The 20,982-nt window shown below is 58.8% G+C and overlaps 1 protein-coding gene across 2 annotated transcripts; it reads left to right on the forward strand.

The window, feature by feature from the left end:
- Window positions 1-8,920: 8,920 nt before the first annotated feature.
- On the forward strand, window positions 8,921-19,665 carry LANCL2 (LanC like 2). 2 transcript variants are annotated; one of them, XM_036453694.2, is made up of 9 exons: window positions 8,921-9,228; window positions 11,714-11,831; window positions 12,264-12,471; window positions 13,220-13,367; window positions 14,319-14,465; window positions 15,385-15,567; window positions 16,070-16,246; window positions 16,666-16,738; window positions 18,666-19,665. In XM_036453694.2, the coding sequence occupies exons 1-9, from the start codon at window positions 9,022-9,024 to the stop codon at window positions 18,767-18,769; spliced, it is 1,365 nt and encodes a 454-aa protein (XP_036309587.1). In that variant the 5' UTR covers window positions 8,921-9,021; the 3' UTR covers window positions 18,770-19,665. The 2 variants fall into 2 exon arrangements, with proteins under 2 accessions (XP_036309587.1, XP_045443148.1); XM_045587192.1 differs by lacking the exon at window positions 8,921-9,228 and adding an exon at window positions 9,789-9,869.
- Window positions 19,666-20,982: the final 1,317 nt, after the last annotated feature.

The following is a 20,982-nucleotide window of genomic DNA, read 5'->3' on the forward strand; positions in this document are numbered from 1 at the left end:
CACTGCCCTGCCGTCAGAGCAGGCCCCTGGGCACAGCGGGACCACGGGGTGCGGGACCGGGGTCCCCCTCCGGCCCCCCACGCCTCGCCTGTCTGGGACGCTGCCGGGTGGGGGCTCGGTGGCTTTGTTGGTTCTGTTCATTTTGCTCCGGGAGCTGCTGGTGTTTTCTTTGGTCCCAGGAGCTCCGAAATCCCACACCAGGGCGGCTCCGACAAGCCCTGGCTGGGGCGTCTCGGGCGGTGGGAGCCCTGTCCTGGCGCCGAAAGGTTGTGGGTTCAATCCCAGTGGGGGTGCAGGCAGGGAGGCAAACCAATGGGGGGTGGGGGGGCAAAATAAAGGGTGAGAGCAAGAAGAAGGAGGAGAGAACGAGAGCGAGGAGAAAGGAGATAGAGAGAACGCGACGAGATAGCGATAGAGAGAGAGAGTAGCTATCTCTGATCAGGGTCTCTGCTCTCTCTCATTCTCGCTTCTCTCTTCCCTTCTCCCTCTCTCCCTCTCTCCCTTCTCTCCCTCTCTCTCTCTCTCTCCTCTCTCTCTCTCTCTCTCTCTCTCCCTCTCTCTCTCCCTCTCTCCCTCTCTCTCTCCCTCTCTCTCAGGAAAAAGGAAGAAATTCCTTCTTCCTTCCCCCCCTTCCTCTCTCTGTAAAAATCAATGAAAACACCAGATAAATTTCTGCTGATGGCCTGCCAATGGGTCAGTTTTACATCCTGGCTTTTCTATAGCAGAACAGACAGTACCTTTTGAAAAGTGGGAAATATTTGCCTCTTGCTAAGGGGCCCTTTATCTCTCCATCTGGGGACACGGCTGTGGGCAAGAGCCAGAGGATTCTCAGGTGCACGCAGATCTGAGTCCACGCCGGAAGGGCCAGGATGGAACCGCCCTCCTTCCCATCCCTGAGCAGCTTAGTTACCAGCATCCTTTCACCCGCAACCAGGGATGAACTCCAACCCATTCTCCGAGGGTCAGCAAAGGATAGTTTAAGAAATAACAGTCCCTTTGTACAATGAGAAAAGAAAAAAGAAAACCTATGATGCACACATTGAAACATGTTTATTACTATGAGGCAGAAACAAAAACGAAAAAAAAATCAATGAAAACAGACCATCGGATGAGGATTTTTTAAGTGGCTCTGAGGAGCCGTTCCACTCCCACACTGCAGCCCCCTCCCTGGAGTCGCCCCTGTTCCGGGAAGGCTGGCTCTGGTTTGACGCACGTCCAGCCCGTGACAGACGGATTGTAAATTCCTTCCTGAGGGAGTGTGCCCAGGGCGGCCAAGTTCACGGCCGCCCGCCCCTTCCAGAAAGCACAGGCTCAGCGAGGCAGGGACAGCCATGCTGGCCTCCACCGGCCTCTTCAAACAGCGCCTCCCTCGACCCTCTCTCACACGCCCTCCAAGATACACGGTCTCTGAGCTCTCCCGCCAGAGGCTTTAAAGAGATACCAAACCCCAAACTATCTTACTAGTAACCTAGCCCTAGCCCTAACCCTAACCCTAACCCTAGCCCTAGCCCTAGCTCTAACCCTAACCCTAACCCCAGCCCTAACCCTAGCCCTAGCCCCAGCCCTAGCCCTAACCCTAGCCCTAACCCTAGCCCTAACCCTAGCCCTCCCCCTAGCCCTAACCCTAGCCCTCCCCCAGAGCCTCATTGACCTGTCCCTGAGCCACACTCGCACCGGCTGCTGCTTGTGTCCCTTTGTGCCCGGGCCCCTCGTGTCACCGTACGTGACACACACGGATGGTGTGACCATGGACAGAGGACCTGTGAACGGAACCTCCGCAGGGAAAGGCCGGGAAGAGCCAGGGCCCCGGGCCCCTCCTGCTGTCTGCAGCGGCGGCGTGCTCCACGCGGAGTCTGCTGAGTCCTGCATCTGAAGAGGGAAATCTAGAAGAACCAGACCCTCTTCGCTCTGGATTTACCATCAAGCGGAACCAGATCCAAGTGTCAGGGGAACGCGGGCGGACCAGCGAGCAGCCTCTCGCCGCCCTGCTCCGATTGCAGAGGCAGGAGCCACCCGCGCCGTCCAGGATCCTGGCCAGGGCGGCTCCGGGTGATTCCAAACGGCTGAGGCCGGAACTCCGGGCCAGCGGGCCGCCAGGCCCCCCACCCCCGCCCACCCCCGCCCACCCCGAGCCGAGGCGGCCTGCCTGGGCGCGGAGCCACGTCCGGGCTGGGTCCGAGGAGGAGGAATGGCAAAGATGCCGTGCTCTCGCTGTAGTGTCCACGTTGGACGGGGAGTGAGTAAAAGGCCCAGCAACCCACCACCTACTCTGACAAATGCGTTTCCTCAGCTGCGGGAAAGCAGGAGCCCCCTGACACAGCTGGGGCGCTGGACACCTGTCTGTCAGGACCGGGCGGTCAGGGCGGCTGGGGACGGGGACTTGCTCGCTGAGGGAAGGTGCGGGAGCGTCTGCGGCAGAGGGGCAGCGTGAGGACGGGCAGGGCAGAGCCTGGGCCGGGAGCCTGTGCCGAGGAGGCCAGCCGCTGCGCGGGCTCACGTGCCTGCGCGGGAGAGCCGGGCCGCTGGAGGTCAGGGGGCCTGGCTGGGCCTCTGCCCTGCTCAGCAGGAACGCGGGAGGGACCAGGGAGGAGCCGCCCGGCCTGCCGCCAGGCGGAGGGGGCAGCGGGGCCCAGGAGCAGGGCGGGGATGGCGTGAGCATCCGGTCCAGGGATGAAGCCAGGGCCAGGGAAGCACAGGGACCTTTGCAAGGTCACGGAGAGAAAATTCTGCCGCCGGCACTGCCATACCTTTTTTAAACCTGTAAAACAGTGGACTATTTTAAGAATTACATTATCAATTATTTTACTTATCTTCTTTGATAGGAGAAAAGAATGGAACTCCTAAAAGAGAAAGTGAAACTTTAAATAGGCCTCCACTGGTGGGATGTTATGGGGCTTTTTTTCTGAGGATAGAAATATTGCACGGAGCCCTGGCCAGTGTGGCTCAGTGGATAGAGCGTCGGCCTGCAGACCAAAGGGTCCTGGGTTGGAGTCTGGTCAAGGGCACGAACTTCGGTTGCAGGCTCCTCCCCAGCCCCGGCCCCTCAGTGTTTCTCTCACATCGATGTTTCTCTCTGTCTTTCCCTCTCCCTTTCACTCTCTCTAAAAATCAATTTAAAAATATCTTTGAGTGAGGATTTTTTTAATTACATTAAATTAAAAATTGAGCCCTGGTCGGCAGAGCGTCAGCCTGCGGATTGAGGGGTCCCGGGTCCGATTCCGGCCGCCGGTCAATGATTCTCTCTCATCACTGATGTTTCTATCTCTCTCTCCTTCTCCCTTCCTCTCTGAAATCAATAAAGAAACGTATATTTCTTAAAGTAATAAAAATATTTTTAAAAATTTTAAAAATAAAATGCTGCAATTAGAAAAAAAACACAACGAAGAAAGCAGAGCTTTTCTTTTCATGGAGAGAATGTTGGCCTCCCCCACCGGGGGCCCTGTCCTCCTCGGGGCACCTCCCCTGCTCAGCGCTCAGCTTCCACCCTGCACCAGAGGGGTGGCGGCCGGACACACACACACACACACGTGCACACACACGCACATGCGCACACACATGCACACACACGTACACGCACACACGCACACGCACATGCACACGCACATGCACACGCGCACACACGTGCACTCACACACACACACACACACACATCCGCATTCCGGCCGAGGGGAGACAAAGGCAGGAAAGGCGTGCGCACAGGACATTTCTCGGAAGCGGAGTCCACGCTCGCTTTCCTCCCGTGGACCCGGCTCACCCTGGCCACGCCTCGCCGTGCCGGGCGCTGGGCGGGACGCGGGTCCGGGTGCCACGCGCCCGGCTGGAACCGGCGCCTGTGTGTGCGGGGACACAGGAGAGCGGCCTTTCTGTGCCTGCAGCCCGGCCAGGGCACCGTGCACAGAGGACGCGTGTGGGCCCCACAGGCTGGGGGGGGGGGGGGGTGCACGTGGAGATCGCTGGGCAGAAGCAGAGACGTGGGTGGGGAGGCCCGGGAGACACCCGCAGCCCCAGGCCTGGGCGCGGCCTGGCCGGGGGAGGTAGGAGTCTGCCGGCTCCAGGAGGGAAGTCAGGGGGGGGGGGGTGCTGAGGAGCGGGTAATGAGGAGTTTGCAACGGAAACCCCTCCAAGAATACCACCCGCTCCTGACAGGCCCTCCCTTCCCCCAACTGGTGGACGGAGAATGACGGAAACTCCACCTGCAGGCGGACATTCCTGAGCACCTGACCAGGCACCTCACATGGACTGGACACTGAACCGCCAATCAGTACCTGCCAAGTACCCTCAGCCCAGATTCCCAAGTCCCTCATCATGTGCCTTACAGGAAACCACCAATCAGCACCTGCCAAGTACCCTCAGCCCAGATTCCCAAGTCCCTCATCATGTGCCTTACAGGAAACCACCAACCAGCGTGTGCCGAGTGCCCTAAGTGAAGATAACAAAAAACTTTAAACATAAAGTAAGAGAGAGGATGAGTCCGCTGCTGCCACCTGATCCTCTCTTGGTGCCTCCAGGCGTTCCTGAGCCTGGAAGTAACACCGGGACGGACCTCGGTGTTCCCTGTGCTCACCCAGCCTAAACCCAGCTTCCGTGTGCGCTGCCTCCGGGGCATCGGCCTCAGGAGCCAGCGCCGTCGGGCACTCCCTGTCTGTCCGTCCATCCCGGGGTGCAGGATCCATAACGTGTTCATCACTCACGAATGCCAGCCGCCCCGCCCCAGCGGTCCTGCAAACGCCAATGGCGCGATGGTGCCCCCTGCTGGTGGGCTGTGGCAGGTACAACACAGAGAACCAGGCCCTTCTCTGGCAGGTGGCAGGACTGGAAATGGCAGGGTGGGGAGTTAGCCACACTCAGACGTGAAGGAGCCAAATGCCAGCCCAGCTCTCCCCCGAGTGACCCCCCGACACCCTCCAGGTGGGCCCCCTCCCCGGCCTCCGTGGTGCCTCCCAGAGTGCAGTCTGAGGAGGAGTCCGCAGTTCTGTTCCCCAGGGTCTGTTCCCCAGAGCCTGGAGATCAATCGCACGTTCTTGCCAAGGTTTGGGACCGGGACACCCTCGCACCCAGCGCAGAAGCAATGGAACCCCGGCCCGCCTACTTCATCCCGGTTCGACGTCCTCCTGGGAGACGCCGGGGACCAGGGAGACTCAGCATCTGGGATTTCCGAGGGCGTGTGACAGCGTGACAGTCTTCCCCGGGGCCTGAATCCTTGGAGGCAACAAGCCCCAGATTGCAGAGCAATCCCCCTCCACACACACACACTGTCCACTGCTGGGCTCTTTAACTTTTTCACTATAGGTGTATAGGTTGTGTATTATCTAAACTTTAGATTCTAAAGCATGAGACTTTTTTAATATATATTTTTATTGATTTCAGAGAGGAAGGAGGAGAGAGAGAAAGAAACATCAATGATGAGAGAGAATCCTGGATAGGCTGCCTCCTGCACGCCCCCCCCCCCCCCCGGGGATCGAGCCCACAATCCCAGCAAGTGCCCTGACGGGGGATTGAACCGTGACCTCCTGGTTCATAGGTGGATGCTCAACACCTGAGCCAGGCCTGCCGGACTAAAGCATGAGACTCTTACTGCTGGGGAGGGCCACCGTCAAGCTGTTCTGTGGACCCACGTGGGTTAGTCCCCAATGGGCCTGAGCCATAGGCAGGTGCCTGCTCTGCTCCCGCCACGTCCCAGCTATGTCCTGGGTCCCCGTTTCCATGTTGCTGAAAAATAAGGGGTTTGAGAGGAAGGGAGAGGGAGAGAATCTTCTGTTTACTGCCTCCTGCATGGCCCCCACTGGGCATAGAGCCCATAACCCAGACATGTGCCCTGACAGAATCAAACGGTGACCTGGTTCATATGCAGGTGCTCAACTGCAGCCAGTCCGGCTGGCCGGCAAGAAGATGTGTTTCAACAGCCGCCGAGGAGCCTGCTGTGGGTCAGAGTGAAAGACCGAAGGAGAATAATTGAAGGGAATACGGCTGGGGTCTTTTTGTTTGTTTTTTACAATAATTTATACACACACACACACACACACACACACAGAGTGGCCAGATTATTATGCAGTCAGAGATCATAATAATCTGGCCACTCAGTGTGTGTGTGTGTGTGTGTGTGTGTGTATGATTTCAGAGAGGAAGGAGGAGATAGAAACATCAATGATGAGAATCATTGATCAGTTGCCTCCTGCACGCCCCCTACTGGGGATCCAGCCTGCAACCCAGGCCTGTGCCCTTGACCCAAATCGAACCCGGGACCCCTCAGTCCGCAGGCCAACGCTCTATCCACTGAGCCAAACGGGCAACAGCTGTTTTTACCAGACAGGTTTCCGTGATTTTGTCTTCGTGTGGCCTGTTGTGTAACCCTGTGAGCGTTCTTTTACCGCCGTGGCCTCGGGTTCTTCATCGGGAAAGTAGGAAGTGGATGAGATGGGACAAGTCGGAGGCTGCTTCTGATCCCCGTCCTGCCAGTGGATAATAAGGGGTTTGAGAGGAAGGGAGAGGGAGAGAATCTTCTATTTACTGCCTCCTGCATGGCCCCCACTGGGCATAGAGCCCATAACCCAGACATGTGCCCTGACAGAATCAAACGGTGACCTGGTTCATATGCGGGTCTTCGTGTGGCCTGTTCATATGCGGGTCCTGTGTGGGCACAGCCTGGGCCACTCTGAATGGCCGCCACCCTCAGTCACACAGACATTAGCTGCTCAAATAGGAATGTTAAAGTCCTTTAAAAATGGAAAAGTCATGTACAAATGATAAGTCAGCTTAATCTCATTCTCCAAGGCCTTTTCAGACGAAATCATTCCATTCATTCCCTCATTCACCGGTCCAGCCAGCCAGCCAGCCACCATCCATGCATTCATCCATGAAATATTTTAAATGCCTCTGACGTGCCCGCACTGTGAGGCCACGGTAAAGTAATAACGATACAAACACAACCCTGCCCTCGGGGCGCTGTAGCTCAGGGAGAGAAACAACGAAATAACGACGCAGACTGTTCTGTGATGCTGTAGCACAGCCTCGCCCCCGTCTCCTGTCCCGCCCGGTATAACCGGATGCTGCATCGCCGGGGTGAGCACCAGGGTCCTGTCGTTTTTATTGTTGTCTGCCAGTTCTCTGGAGACACACCCCTCAGGGTCTGCGCCCAGAGCGGACCTGTCCCTGCCCTCGTAGGTCTCCCCAGGGGGGGGTCTCCCCCGGGTTGGCCCACACGGGCTAGGAGGGAGTCTCTTTGCTGCAGAGAAGTTGGTATGGCTCACACCCTAGCTCCACTCTGTCCCCACAGGGCCTGCTGCTGGCCAAGAGGCCCAGCCCTGGAGGTGTGTGTCCGCAGCGCAGGCAAGCACTCACGCCAAGGCCTCTTGAGGAGTGACAGGGTGCTCCCCGCACCCACACCGGCCAGGCCCGGGCAGCACGTGGCCGCGCCCTGGGACTGCCTTCACCTCCTGGCTCTGCCTTCAGACGTTCTCTTCTTGGCCAGTGAAGTTGTTTGAGATCTTTCTTTTTTCCGAACATAAGCATTTATAACTATGATCTTCTAAAGGCTTTCGTGTTGTTATATTTCATTCTCATTTGTCTCAAGGTATGTTTTTTTGATTAATCCTCACCCAAGGATATGTTTTTACGGATTTTAGAAAGAGGGAGAGCCCTGGCTGGTGTGGCTCAGTGGATGGAGCGTCGGCCTGGGGACCGAAGGGTCCAGGGTTCAATTCCAGTCAAGGGCATGTTCCTTGGTTGTGGGCACATCCCCAGTGGGGGGCATGCAGGAGGCAGCTGATGGATATTTCTCTCTCATTGATGTTACTCTCTATCCCTCTCCCTTCCTCTGTAAAAAAAAATCAATAAAATATATTTTTGAGAGAGAGAGGAAAGTGGGCGGGGCCTCAATGATGCCTCCTTAGCAGGTCCCTGCGGCACCAGCTGCTCCCTTCAGCCCTGGGGACATGGGCTCAGTAACCCCTTTAGGATGATTCCCGGACACGTGTCAGCCTCCTGTGAGGGGAGCCAGGCCTCCGCCCGCCTTCCCGGGGCTGGGACCCGCTTTCCGCCACACTGTCCCTGTCTGTGTCCATGTGCCCCTTGCTGGGCCCCAGAAAAGGCCCCACACGGTGTGTCCTGTAACCCTTCCCTCTCCCCCACCCCATGGGAGTCCCTTCCATCTGTGCCGTCATCGCCTGGCACTCACGGGCGCTCAATGGCTGTTAAATGGGGAAGGGGAAAAAAAGTGAAATATTTCCCTAAAAGGAGGAGAAATCGCTGCATCGATGTGGTTCCAAAGGATGGAAGAAGCAGGACAGAGCAGCAGCCCTGTCCGCGGAGGGAAGGCGGGTCCTCTGCTGACAGCTGACAGCTGCCGGGCCATTAGCGCCCGGGAACCCCCGGCGGCGCCGGGAGATTCGGGTTAAATATGCTCCCACGTTCTGTCCGGTTAACGAAGACACACGTGCATTCCAAACAAAGGGGCTGAAAAGAACGGGTTTGGGGAGGCAGACAGAGACAGACAGGCCGGTGGCTCCTCCCCCGACCCCCTCCCAGCGGCGGGATAGGAGGGGCCGCGCGCTCCCGGCTCCGTCCGCGGCGGCGGGGCTGGTGGCCTTTTCTGGAGGAGTTTCTCCGGGATCGGAACCCGCGCTGCTCCGGGCCCGGGCCCCCGCCCGGCGGGAGGACCTGCGGGGCGGTGCCGGCGCGCCCGCTGCAGGCTCCCGCGGGCGGCGCTTCCAGCCGGGGCCCCGGCGGGCGGCGAGGCACCGGGCGGCACAGGCACCGGGCGGCGGCCGGGGCCGGGCTCGGAGCCGCCCGGCGCCCCGGCAGCAGCGTCCGGCCGGGCGGGCCCCCGGGGGGCGCGCCGCCGGGGCCGATGTGCCGGCCCGCGGCCCCGCGCCCAGGCCCCCGCGCCCGCGCCCGCCGCCCGCCGCCCGCCTAGGAACCGGCCCGCGGGCGCCAGCGGCCGGCGAACGCCGCCCGCGCCGGAGGTTTGTCCCCGCGCGCGCTCCGTCCGCCCGCGCGGCTCCGGCGCGGCCCCGCCGCGCGGCGATGGGCGAGACCATGTCCAAGCGGCTGCGCCTGCACCTGGGCGCCGAGGCGGAGATGGAGGAGCGCGCGTTCGCCAACCGCTTCCCGGACTACGAGGCCGCCGCCTCCGCCGACGCCGCCGCCTCCGCCGCGGCCGAGGACGCGGACGACGCCAGCCCCGCGCCCGCCCCCGACGGGCTCGGCCTCCCGTTTCACGACGACGGGAAGGTGAGCGGCGGCGCCGAGGGCCGGGCCTGGGCCGCGCCGGGCGGGGGGAGCCGGGCGGTGGTAGCGTCCACCCGCCCCGCCCACCGCGGACTGACGTCACCCGCCCCGCCTACCCGTGCGTCGACGTCGACCCCGCCCATCTGCGCGCTGGCGTCACCGGCCCCGCCCACCTGCGCGCCGCGCGCTGGACCGGCCTGCGTCCGGCCTCGGCCTGGCTCGGGGAGCCGGTCCTTCCGCCCTGCTGGGTCCCTCCGGGCCGCCAGCCCCAGGCGGGCGGGCCCTGCCAGGTGGGGCCGCCTTCCCCGCCTGGCGCCCCGGGCCCTCAGCCTTGGAAGTGCCCGGCGGAGGGTCTGCTCGGGGCTGGCGGGGCGAAGGCGCCGGTTGGATGGCAGCGATGCCCTTCACTGCCTGCAGGAGCCAAACGCGCGCTGCGAACCGGCTCCGGTGTTCCCGGGCCGCCGGCATCCTCTGTTCGCATGTTATATGTGTCGCTTAGGTTCACGCTTTTTTAAAAAATATATATTTTATTGATTTTTTAGAGAGGAAGGGAGAGGGATAGAGAGTCAGAAACATCGATGAGAGAGAAACACCGATCAGTTGCCTCCTGCACACCCCTCACTGGGGATGTGCCCGCAAACAAGGTACATGCCCTTGATGGGAATTGAACCTGGGTCCTTTCAGTCTGCAAGTCGCTGCTCTATCCTCTGAGCCACACTGGTTAGGGCAGGGTTCGCATTTTTTATGGTAAAAAGTTTATACTGACCGCTGGCAAACGTTCATGCTTGCCACCAGTAGCTCTCAACCACTGCGAAGGTTGGTGAGGGTGCCTGAAGCGAGCCCCCCACTGGGCGGAGCCTCCGTGGGAACAGTCAAGGGGCTGGAGCCGGTGTTTCATTTCTGCCCACAGAATGAGAGAAATGCTGACCATGAAAATGACTTTTTTCTTTCTTTTTACCCTTTGTATGTACCATATTTCCCGATGTATAAGACGACCCCCTAATTTTACAGTTAAAACCTAGGTTTAGGCCTATATTCGCTGTATAAGACCACCCCCCACTTCCGCGGCAACACCAGTTCTTTTTTTAATAGACCGCCTCTCTGACTCCGGCCAATCTGAGCAGGCTTTTTACTAGAACACAGTGTAGCTTCTGGTACAGAACATGTTCACAGTGTAGCTTCGGGTACAGAACATGTACACTGTGTAGCTTCAGGTACAGAACATGTACACTGTGTTCTAGTAAAAAGCCTGCTCAGATTGGCCAGAGTCAGAGAGATGGTCTATTAAAAAAAGAACTGGTGTTGCCTCGGAAGTGGGGGGTGGTCTTATACAGCGAATATAGGCCTAAACTTATGTTTACGGTAAGTGAATACGGTAGTGAATGTGATTTTTACCCCAGCTGCAGGGCTGGGCAAAGGTGGGTTTACAGCTGTGAGTTCACAAAACAATGTTTGTTCTTGTGTTGTCACTTGTTATTGATTATATGTTTCTGTGCGAACCACTGTAAACCTGCTTTTGCTCACGGGTGCCTATACCGAAGGGATTGGTATAAAAGGAAGTTAAAGCACCAATGATTCATGCGGCTTGTATTTTCTCTCTGTGCAGTGAGACAGTGAACTCGTCAGGGCGGGACCGATGTCAGTGGGAGGAAAGGGCAAGTGGGAATTGTGTTCTTAGACATGAAGGAGGGGCGAGTTGTGATGTTAAAAGGGGGAAAGTCACAAGATAAAATGAAGATGGATTAAGTTCCACTATCTTCCATAGAGATACTTTATGATTGGCTAATTACTACATTTTTATTGTTAAAACTAGAGGCCCAGTGCACGAAATTCCCCTCAGCCCAGTCTGCACCCTCTCCAATCTGGGATTGGGCCTAAACCGGCATTCGGACATCCCTTTCACAATCCGGGACTGCTGGCTCCTAACTGCTCACCTGCCTGACAGCCTGATCATCCCTAATTGCCTCTGCCTGTCAGCCTGGTTACAACCAACTGCCCCCCCCCCCCCCCCCCCGAGCTGGTTGCCCCTTACTACCCCCCTTGCTGGCCTGGTTGCCCCCAATTCCCCCCAACCTTTACCCTCTCCTACCTGCCCCATCCCCTTTGCCCCCTCTGGTCACCATCATGCTGTTGTCTGTGTCTGCAGGTTTTTGTCATTAACCTTTAAACCATCTTTCTTATTCCCTTTAACTTACAGAAGTTGAAACATCTGTGTAATCACATCCACCACCTTTCAATGGTTTTGTTCCTTTGGTTCTGCAACTTCTTTTGTGTAATCCTACCTAAGGCTTATCGTGTGTGGGGCATTATCTCATTTAAAAACTTACCTTAACAAGCCAAGACACACTCTCCAACCTGCGAAGCATTAAAGTGGGCCAGGCAGTGTAGCTTCGGTCTATTAACATTCTCACGACTTAGACTGGTAATGGATTTATCACAACATTGTCCTACTCCTGTGCCGTTTATATCGATGTCCTCTGGTTCTCAGATCATTCCCACCTTCACAAGGCGGATCCAGACCAAAATCAAAGATCTGCTTCAGCAGATGGAAGAAGGGCTGAAGACGGCCGACCCACATGACTGCTCTGCTTACACTGGCTGGACAGGTGAGAGCTGGGGGCGAGGGGCGTGACTACTGTGTTCTATTCTTGGATGATGATACATAAGACTTGGGTGTAAAAGTCTTTCTCCTGTAAAATGGTGAAGTTCTGTACCTTTCCCATGAGGTTTTGAACTGTCTTCCCAGAGGAGATGCTTTAGAATTTTATTTCTAAAACATTTTGCCTGGAAGTTGGAAGCTTGACATGTCGTCTGCTACGTGTTTGTCACGTGATTTGCCCTAATGTACGGCGTCTACAGAAATGGGTGCTAAGAGCAGGCTTGCCCCAGGGCCAGCCGTTTTTCCGCCCTGAGTTTTTTTTGTAAGTCTATCCTGTTGCCGTTCAGAAGTACAGGTTTTCTGTAGTTTTCACGTAAATGTAAAACAATGCCCTCACCGTGCAGGGAGAGGGGTTAACGCTCTTCCCGGCATTTCCCAGGCATAGCGCTGCTGTACCTGCAGCTGCACCGGGTGACAGGTGACCAGACCCACCTGCTGCGGTCCCTGGATTACGTCAAGAGGACGCTTCGGAACCTGAGCGGCCGCAGGGTCACGTTCCTCTGCGGAGACGCGGGGCCGCTGGCCGTGGGTGCGGTGGTGTACCACAAGCTCAAGAGCGACGGCGAGTCCCAGGAGTGCATCGCAAAGTGAGTGCTTAGCGCTGAGGTCTCCTCCAGACTCTCAGCGGGAGGCCCTGTGTCAGAAGGTATCCAAAAGGAAGCCATTGTTAACTCGCCGGCTACAGACCTCCTCGAGAAGGGAAGAGTCGGTGTGTGAATTCTGAGCAGGTGTGGGATCGTGTGCTCCTTTTTACCCACACTGTGCTGGCCTTAACGTGGGGAGAGAGGGGGGCAAGCAGGGGACAGGACACGTGTTTCTTTGCGTTACTTTCATCATTTTTCTGTGTAACTTTCGGCGCCTTCGGTGCACGGAAAGGTGCCTGTATGCCTCAGACCTAGGGTGAGGAAGTTGTTCTCGGTTCCATTGCAGTGGGACAGGTAGAGCGGCCACATTTTGTGCATCTATCGGCTTCTGTTCTTCTCGGGAGAAGCAGAGGCCAGCACTCACTGCCGAGGCCGTGGTCCCCAGCTCAGGCTGGGCTGTTCCTGTTTATTGAACGACAGACAATTCACTTCCTTCTAATTCTGGATTTCAAAATTGAGTATCTTCTCTTCCATGGTGTAGGGTGGATGCACAGTAGACATTTTCACCATAACAACGTTTTGTTACTCACTGTAATATCTGAGCGAGAAATGAGTGAAATGGAAAAGGTTTTCTTTTCTGGTTTTTGGTATTTCTTTAAACCATTTAAGTTGAAAATAACTAACAGTTAATCACAGTTTCAGGAAGGTAGCCAAGACCTTCCCTGGGAAAAGACACTTACTCGTTGGGTAGACTTTTGCAGCTCCAGAAATCCATCGTCTGCCAAGATTCGGACCTCCCCGATGAGCTGCTTTATGGCCGGGCCGGGTACCTGTACGCCCTCCTCTACCTGAACACGGAGATTGGGCCGGGCACCGTGTCTGAGTCGGCGGTCAGAGAGGTAGGGTCTCCTTGCCCTAAGAACAGTAACTTCTAAAAGCAGATCGTAGCTAATGCGTAGCTCCTTCCTGCGTCTTCCAGGAACGTGTGGGAGTTTTTAACCTGTACTCTTCTTAGTCAGTGTTTTCACTAGAATCAAACAGCCCCAGCTTCAGGAAGGTAGCATGTTTGCCTTTCAGGAGATGTCTGAACCGGTGGGCGGTCCCTCTATCTTGTTTGCCCACATCCTGGGGCCGTGCCCTTGTCTGCATGGCCCAAGCTGGGTGAGCACCTGTGCGCGGGGACAAGTTAGTGAGTGGAGAATGCGCAGCTTCCTTGTCAGGCCAAGAACAAGAAGCTGCTCCTCTCAGCTCTGCTCCCATCCCACACACAGAACTCAGCCACGGGGTTAAGAGGCCAGGAGGCCCAGTTAAACTTGTACCACAGGGACCAGAAGTGTGACGGGAGTCAGGATGTTAGAGCCAGGCAGGATCTGCACTCCAGCCTCAGTACAGCCATTCAGGTCTTCTTTTTATCTAACTAAGGCTCTGCATGTCACAGCAGCCTCATGTCACTAGCTTTTCCCACACACAGCCGTTCCCGCAGCTTTTCCCACACAGCCATTCCCGCAGCTTTTCCCACACACAGCCGTTCCCGCAGCATTTTATGGGAGGTCACCAGTCTTTTGGGGAAAACATTACAGCTACAAAGTAACTAAGTAGTCTAGAATATTTTTATAGGAAACTTTTTATGCATAAAAGTTTTGGTTTGGTGGTTTGACTTTTTCTACTCTACGATTGTCTACTGATTTCTCTCTGCCTATATTTGTTAATTTACAAAATAAAGAACAGTGCTGGCTGCTGAGTGCTTAGAGATTTATAGATGAAGATATCTAAGTTCATGCTGTTAGTGGTCTCAGTAAAACAGGACACACGTAAGTTTTCCAGAGGTACGCTGTGTCTTATCTCTGCAGGTCGTCACTGCTATCGTTGAGTCGGGCAAGGCCCTGTCGAGGGAGGAGAGGAAGGCGGAGCGCTGCCCCCTGCTGTACCAGTGGCACCGGAAGCAGTACGTGGGGGCCGCCCACGGCATGGCCGGCATCTACTACATGCTGATGCAGGTGGGAGACGCTCTAAACACTGACCACGGCGGGCGGACATAAAGCAGGAGATGGGCTAGGAAAACGGAGCTAAACGTGGTCACAGACCAGGCAGGCTGCAATAACGGCCCTCTGAGCCAGGACCCCTCAGCCTGCTGCACTCACCCAGCAGTGAGCGCCGGGAGCTCGGTCGCAGGCAGTCTGCGCAGATCGGGTTCTCCGCCCGCTGGCCGGTGGGGGCCTGCCGCTGCGGAGGATCCCTGCCCCCATCGGGCAGAGCGCCCGCGAGCCCGGGGCCTTGTGCCCCCCGGCCTGGGGGAGGGGAGACGGGCGTGGTGGGTCATCGTTCTCTGGGAGACGCACAGTGCCCAGCTGGGGAGAGCCTGGCCGCCACACCCTGAGCTCAGGGTGTGGAAGACGTTTTCACCTTTAGTTTCTGTAAGATAAATCATTTATGTATATTCCTCACGTGTGCGGCTTCATAGAGTAAGCATTTTAAGCTTTATCATTACAAATGTACAGAAAGAGATAAAATGTTTCAGTGTGTGCATGTAAAGAAAAAGAAAAATACACCAGACAGACTCTCTAATAATGTATTAGAGAGAACAGTGCTGGCTGTAATATATACATTTATTGATACAAGTCAATAAATGTATATATTTAAAAAAGAGACAGGCCAGCCATCTGTGTTAACTTTACGAGTGCCGAGAGGTGTGGTCAAACATTATTCTGAACGTTTCTGTGAGGTGTTTTGGGTGAGGTTTATACTTAAATGGGTGGAAGATGTGCCCTGGACTTAATTAACCCAATAACTGAATTGATTCTAATTTTATGTGCTTCTCAGTATTCCAGGTAATTGATATTAGCCATAGATAGAGGTTTTCTGAAAGAAAAGAAGAAACTTTAAAAAAGTAGGTTAAATGTTGTATTTTGTTTAAAGCCAGCAGCAAAAGTGGACCAGGAAACGCTGGCCGAGATGGTGAAGCCCAGCATTGACTATGTCCGCCACAAGCGCTTCCGCTCCGGCAATTACCCGTCGTCCCTCAGCAACGAAACGGACCGGCTGGTCCACTGGTGCCACGGGGCCTCGGGGGTCATCCACATGCTCATGCAGGCGCACAAGGTCAGTGCCGTCCTCCCCTCCCGCTCCTCCGTGGCCTCGGTCAGCATTTCCTGCGGTCAAGTGCAAGGGGGACGGGGACACAGAACAGACTGAGGCTGTAGGAGCTGCTCTAGGAGGAGGGGTGTGTCTGCCCAGGGCCATCAGGAGGAGGGGTACTGTCAGGAGGAGGGGTGTGATCTGTCCAGGGCCATCAGGAGGAGGGGTACTGTCAGGAGGAGGGGTGTGTCTGCCCAGGGCCATCAGGAGGAGGGGTACTGTCAGGAGGAGGGGTGTGATCTGCCCAGGGCCATCAGGAGGAGGGGTACTGTCAGGAGGAGGGGTGTGATCTGTCCAGGGCCATCAGGAGGGGGTGGCTGTCTGTCCAGGGCCATCAGGAGGAGGGGTGCTGTCAGGAGGAGGGTGTGTCTGTCCAGGCCCCCAGGCAGCCGAGCGTCCTGTGGCTCCTGAGGGGACGGGCAGGTCTCGCTGGCTCCCTGAGCCTCCTCCCGCCTCCTCCCGCCAGGTGTTCAAGGAGGAGAAGTACCTGAAGGACGCCGTGGAGTGCAGCGATGTCATCTGGCAGCGCGGCCTGCTGCGCAAGGGCTACGGGCTCTGCCACGGCACAGCCGGCAACGGCTACTCCTTCCTGTCCCTGTACCACCTCACCCAGGACAGGAAGCACCTCTACCGCGCCTGCAAGGTGAGCTCTGCCCGGACAGCGCAGCTCCCCTCCTCCCTCAGGCACAGCCGGTCCTGCCGCCGCCCACTGCACCCCGGAGTCAGACCCTCTCCTGCTCCCGAACCCCGAGCCCTGCCCTGCTCTCCTCTCCCCGCGGCTCAGCTGGTCCCCATCAGGGACGCCTGCCCCCTCCCTCCCCCCTCCCTCCTCCCCCCCCCCCCCCCCCCCCGCAGTTCCCAGGCTCAGCCTGGGTGGCATCCCTACAGCAGATACCCCGCTAAGAGGAGGGACAGGGCCCAGCACAGAGCCCACGCCCTGCCCTCTGCACTGGGCACAGCCTCCTGGCTGTGGCATGGGGGGGGGGGGGGCGCGGGGCGTCGAGTGTCTGCTTTGCTGCCTCCTGGGTGACCTCTCAGCCTTGACAAGCAATGTCTCCTTAGTTTGCAGAGTGGTGTCTGGACTACGGTGCCCACGGATGCCGCATCCCTGACAGGCCCTACTCCCTCTTCGAAGGTGAGGGCCCCGGGTGTGGGGGCGGGAGCGGGCCCCTCTCTGCAGACTGGACCAGCGCCTCTGCGCCTGCTCCAGCGATGACCCCACAGCCCTCAGCACTCACTCAGGATTCGTGGCCGAGTCATATTAGTCTCCCTGCCGCGGTGTGCTCTGTGACTGTCTCCCGTGTTTGGTCTCTTGTGAAGCAAATGCAGACAACAGGGCGCTTGCTGCTTGGTAACGAGGACAGGCTGCCTTCCTGCTCTGCTCCCTGGGCGCTGTGTGTGCCATGCTCTGCTCCCTGGGCGCTGTGTGTGCCGTGCTCTGCTCCCTGGGCGGCGCTGTGTGTGCCGTGCTCTGCTCCCTGGGCGGCGCTGTGTGTGCTGTGCTCTGCTCCCTGGGCGGCGCTGTGTGTGCCATGCTCTGCTCCCTGGGCGGCGCTGTGTGTGCTGTGCTCTGCTCCCTGGGCGGCGCTGTGTGTGCCATGCTCTGCTCCCTGGGCGGCGCTGTGTGTGCCGTGCTCTGCTCCCTGGGCGGCGCTGTGTGTGCCATGCTCTGCTCCCTGGGCGGCGCTGTGTGTGCCGTGCTCTGCACCCTGGGCGGCGCTGTGTGTGCCGTGCTCTGCTCCCTGGGCGGCGCTGTGTGTGCCGTGCTCTGCTCCCTGGGCGCTGTGTGCGCCGTGCTCTGCTCCCTGGGCGGCGCTGTGTGTGCCGTGCTCTGCTCCCTGGGCGGCGCTGTGTGTGCCGTGCTCTGCACCCTGGGCGCTGTGTGTGCCGTGCTCTGCTCCCTGGGCGGCGCTGTGTGTGCCGTGCTCTGCTCCCTGGGCGGCGCTGTGTGTGCCGTGCTCTGCTCCCTGGGCGCTGTGTGTGCCGTGCTCTGCACCCTGGGCGGCGCTGTGTGTGCCGTGCTCTGCTCCCCGGGCGGCGCTGTGTGTGCCGTGCTCTGCTCCCTGGGCGGCGCTGTGTGTGCCGTGCTCTGCTCCCTGGGCGCTGTGTGTGCCGTGCTCTGCTCCCTGGGCGGCGCTGTGTGTGCCGTGCTCTGCTCCCTGGGCGCTGTGTGTGCCGTGCTCTGCTCCCTGGGCGGCGCTGTGTGCGCCGTGCTCTGCTCCCTGGGCGGCGCTGTGTGCGCCGTGCTCTGCTCCCTGGGCGGTGCTGTGTGTGCCGTGCTCTGCTCCCTGGGCGCTGTGTGTGCCATGCTCTGCTCCCTGGGCGGTGCTGTGTGTGCCGTGCTCTGCTCCCTGGGCGGCGCTGTGTGTGCCGTGCTCTGCTCCCTGGGCGGTGCTGTGTGTGCCATGCTCTGCTCCCTGGGCGGTGCTGTGTGTGGCGTGCTCTGCTCCCTGGGCGCTGTGTGCGCCGTGCTCTGCTCCCTGGGCGGCGCTGTGTGTGCCGTGCTCTGCTCCCTGGGCGGTGCTGTGTGTGCCGTGCTCTGCTCCCTGGGCGGTGCTGTGTGTGGCGTGCTCTGCTCCCTGGGCGCTGTGTGCGCCGTGCTCTGCTCCCTGGGCGGCGCTGTGTGTGCCGTGCTCTGCACCCTGGGCGGCGCTGTGTGTGCCGTGCTCTGCTACAGGACCTCATTAGTTAGCTGCTTACATGTATCCAATCACTTCAGTTACATAAACAAATGTGACTGATCAATATTAGTATTTAAAAAGCATTAGTACCTGGAAATACTGGTAGTTGGGAAAAGTTATGAGAATATTGAAGAAAGTTCTGGAAAACAAGCAATGACAGGAAGTGGAAAACAATGGTAAGTCTGCTGCAGGCACAGCATGTGACCATAACCCAAGAAAGCAAAATAGCCTACAGAGAGCCCTGGGGTGTGTGTGTGTGTGTGTGTGTGTGTATGTGCGAGCATGTGTGCTGTTTGTGACTGTTGCCTCGGGTGGCTCCTGACCAGCAGGGTTGGGGGCTGTCCCGCCCAGTGCCCCTCGTAAAGGACCCCTTGATTGCAGGCATGGCTGGTGCGATCCACTTTCTCTCCGACGTCCTGACCCCCGAGACATCCCGGTTCCCGGCGTTTGAACTTAGCCCTTCGCAGACGGATAAAAAGATGTAAAAAGACTCCTCAGAGCCCCATCGGGACCAAAAGCCACGAGACTGCTCGGTGCCTGACGGGAAGCCGGCCCTGTGTGCAGTGGCCCTGGACCTGGCGCCGAGTGGCCGCTCCCGTCACGCCCGTCACAGCCCCACCCCCGGCCACGCCGTCCTCACACCCAGCTCTCCGCGTTTGCATGTCCCTGGTGTTTGCTGTGTGGGTTTCAGCTGTGCTAGGCAGAAGGCCCTCCGTGCCCTCGCGCGGAGCTGGCCCCGGGACACGTGGCAGCCCCTTCTCTGTGAGGCACTTCCCGGCGGGGCGGGCCGGGCCGGGCGGCACCAGTGCTCACACCCGCACCTCACACTGCGCCTCCGGCAGGAGGGAAGGGCGCCAGGCCCGGAAGCGGAGCCGGTGAGAAGGTTTGGCTGCAGGGGCCCAGGGCTCAGCCTTCCCTCCAGGATTCAGTGCTCACCTCGGTGTTGTTTGTTGTTGTTGTTGTTTTATTTTCTTTACATCCTTACCCGAGGATCTGTTTTGCTGGCTGAGAGAGAGAGGAGAGGTGAGGAGAGAGATTGCCTCCCGCACGTGCCCTGACGGGGACTCGAACCTGCAGCCTTTGGATGTACAAGAATGACGCTCCAACCACTGAGCCACCGGCCCGGCTCACCCGGCGGTTTGAGCAGCCGCCGCCTCCCGCTCCCCTGGCCGTCTCAGCCGCGTGGCCTCGGGAGCCGGGCGGCTCCAGGTGAACCTTCCGTGGCAGCTGTGTGTCCGGGCCCAGCGTGGGCAGTCCTCGGCTCCCCGTCCGTCCGCGTTGTGTGTGTGGCTTTAAGTTCCGTGAGAAGTTCCAGAAGGCGACCGGCAGGCAGGTCTCTGTCCCGGGTCCCTGCGATTAAACTGTCACACTTGGTCAGTTACGGAGGCATCTGCTCGGGATCCAGGCGTCTTGTGCTTTGTCCACTGGGGGATGACAGGCTCATGATGACGCGTGTTAAGCATAGAATGTGCTGGTCTTCACGTGTCCACACGGGAAACACAGTCCAGTGAGAACCTGGGGGAATGTGCGTGTAAACGGGCACGGCTCTGGGTGGGCGTGCGTGCCCCCCGTCCTGCCACGGGCTCAGTGCCTAGCAGGTTTCCCTCGGGACGGCTGGTCTGGGACGGCTCACTGCGCGTGAGGCAGGGTCAGGGAGACACCGAGGCCCCGGGCCTGGGCCTGTCTGGCCGCCAGCAGCCCCTGTGCCCTCACAGAGGGGGTCAGCGCGGAAGGCAGGTCACGGCGCTCCCGGCGAGGCTGAGGGCCCCGGGCCGGCCCGATGGACGTGACGGCTCAGCCTTCACACAGACACTGTGTCCGAGTCACATCTGTTCCCACGTGGGGCCGGGGACGTCCCTGGTCACAGATCCCCAAGGTTGTTTTTAAGGGGCTTCCTGGGCAGCCAGGCCCTGTCACCCGGAGGACATGCATCTGGAGTGAGAGCCCAACCGTCAACCTGCTCCCACCCCATCCACACACAGCCGCACACGGGGTCCCCAGCCTCACCCACAGGCATCCACTCACGGGGTCCCCAGCCTCACCCACACACAGCCGCTCACCCACACACAGCCGCTCACCCACACACAGCTGCTCACAGGGTCCCCAGCCTCACCCACACACAGCCGCTCACCCACACACAGCTGCTCACGGGGTCCCCAGCCTCACCCACAGGCATCCACTCACGGGGTCCCCAGCCTCACCCACACACAGCCGCTCACCCACACACAGCCGCTCACCCACACACAGCCGCGCACGGGGTCCCTCGGCCCACGAGGCGGTGTCCTGTGCCGTCGCGTGTCCCAGGGAGGCCTGGGGGCTGCACAGGACTCGGCCTCCCAGCCAGAGGGGCGCGTCCTGGCCGCATGTGCCCAGAGTGAGGGTGACCTTGGTCACTGCGCACCCTCCGTGTTGGCCTTGTCTTGGGCTGGCATGTGAGGGACAGGGAGGGTGCGGGCACAGTACTCAGGAGCTCACACTCAGGTTTGCTCTCGGCCAGGCGGCCTCACACCCTCCTCCTCCCCATTGGGTGCCAGCAGGTGGAGGGGACGTGGCATGGGCCAGGGTCAGGCACAGTCAGGGTCAAGGTCAGGGTTCGGTAGGGTCAGGGTCACGGTCAGGCACATGGCATTTTGGAGTGGGTTGCCTATTGTGTCTTTGAAGCACTCTGGGCTGAACAGGGAAGCCCAGCAGCATGGGG

This window comes from Pipistrellus kuhlii, unplaced genomic scaffold, assembly GCF_014108245.1.
Source record: "Pipistrellus kuhlii isolate mPipKuh1 unplaced genomic scaffold, mPipKuh1.p scaffold_m20_p_26, whole genome shotgun sequence".
Classification (NCBI taxonomy): domain Eukaryota; kingdom Metazoa; phylum Chordata; class Mammalia; order Chiroptera; family Vespertilionidae; genus Pipistrellus; species Pipistrellus kuhlii.

Coding starts and splice junctions, on each gene's coding strand:
- LANCL2 (XM_036453694.2), top strand. CDS start 9,022: ATGGGCGAGACCATGTCCAAGCGGCTGCGCCTGCACCTGGGCGCCGAG. Junction 11,832..12,263: donor TGCTTACACTGGCTGGACAG/GTGAGAGCTGGG, acceptor GGCATTTCCCAG/GCATAGCGCTGCTGTACCTG. Junction 13,368..14,318: donor CTGAGTCGGCGGTCAGAGAG/GTAGGGTCTCCT, acceptor TTATCTCTGCAG/GTCGTCACTGCTATCGTTGA.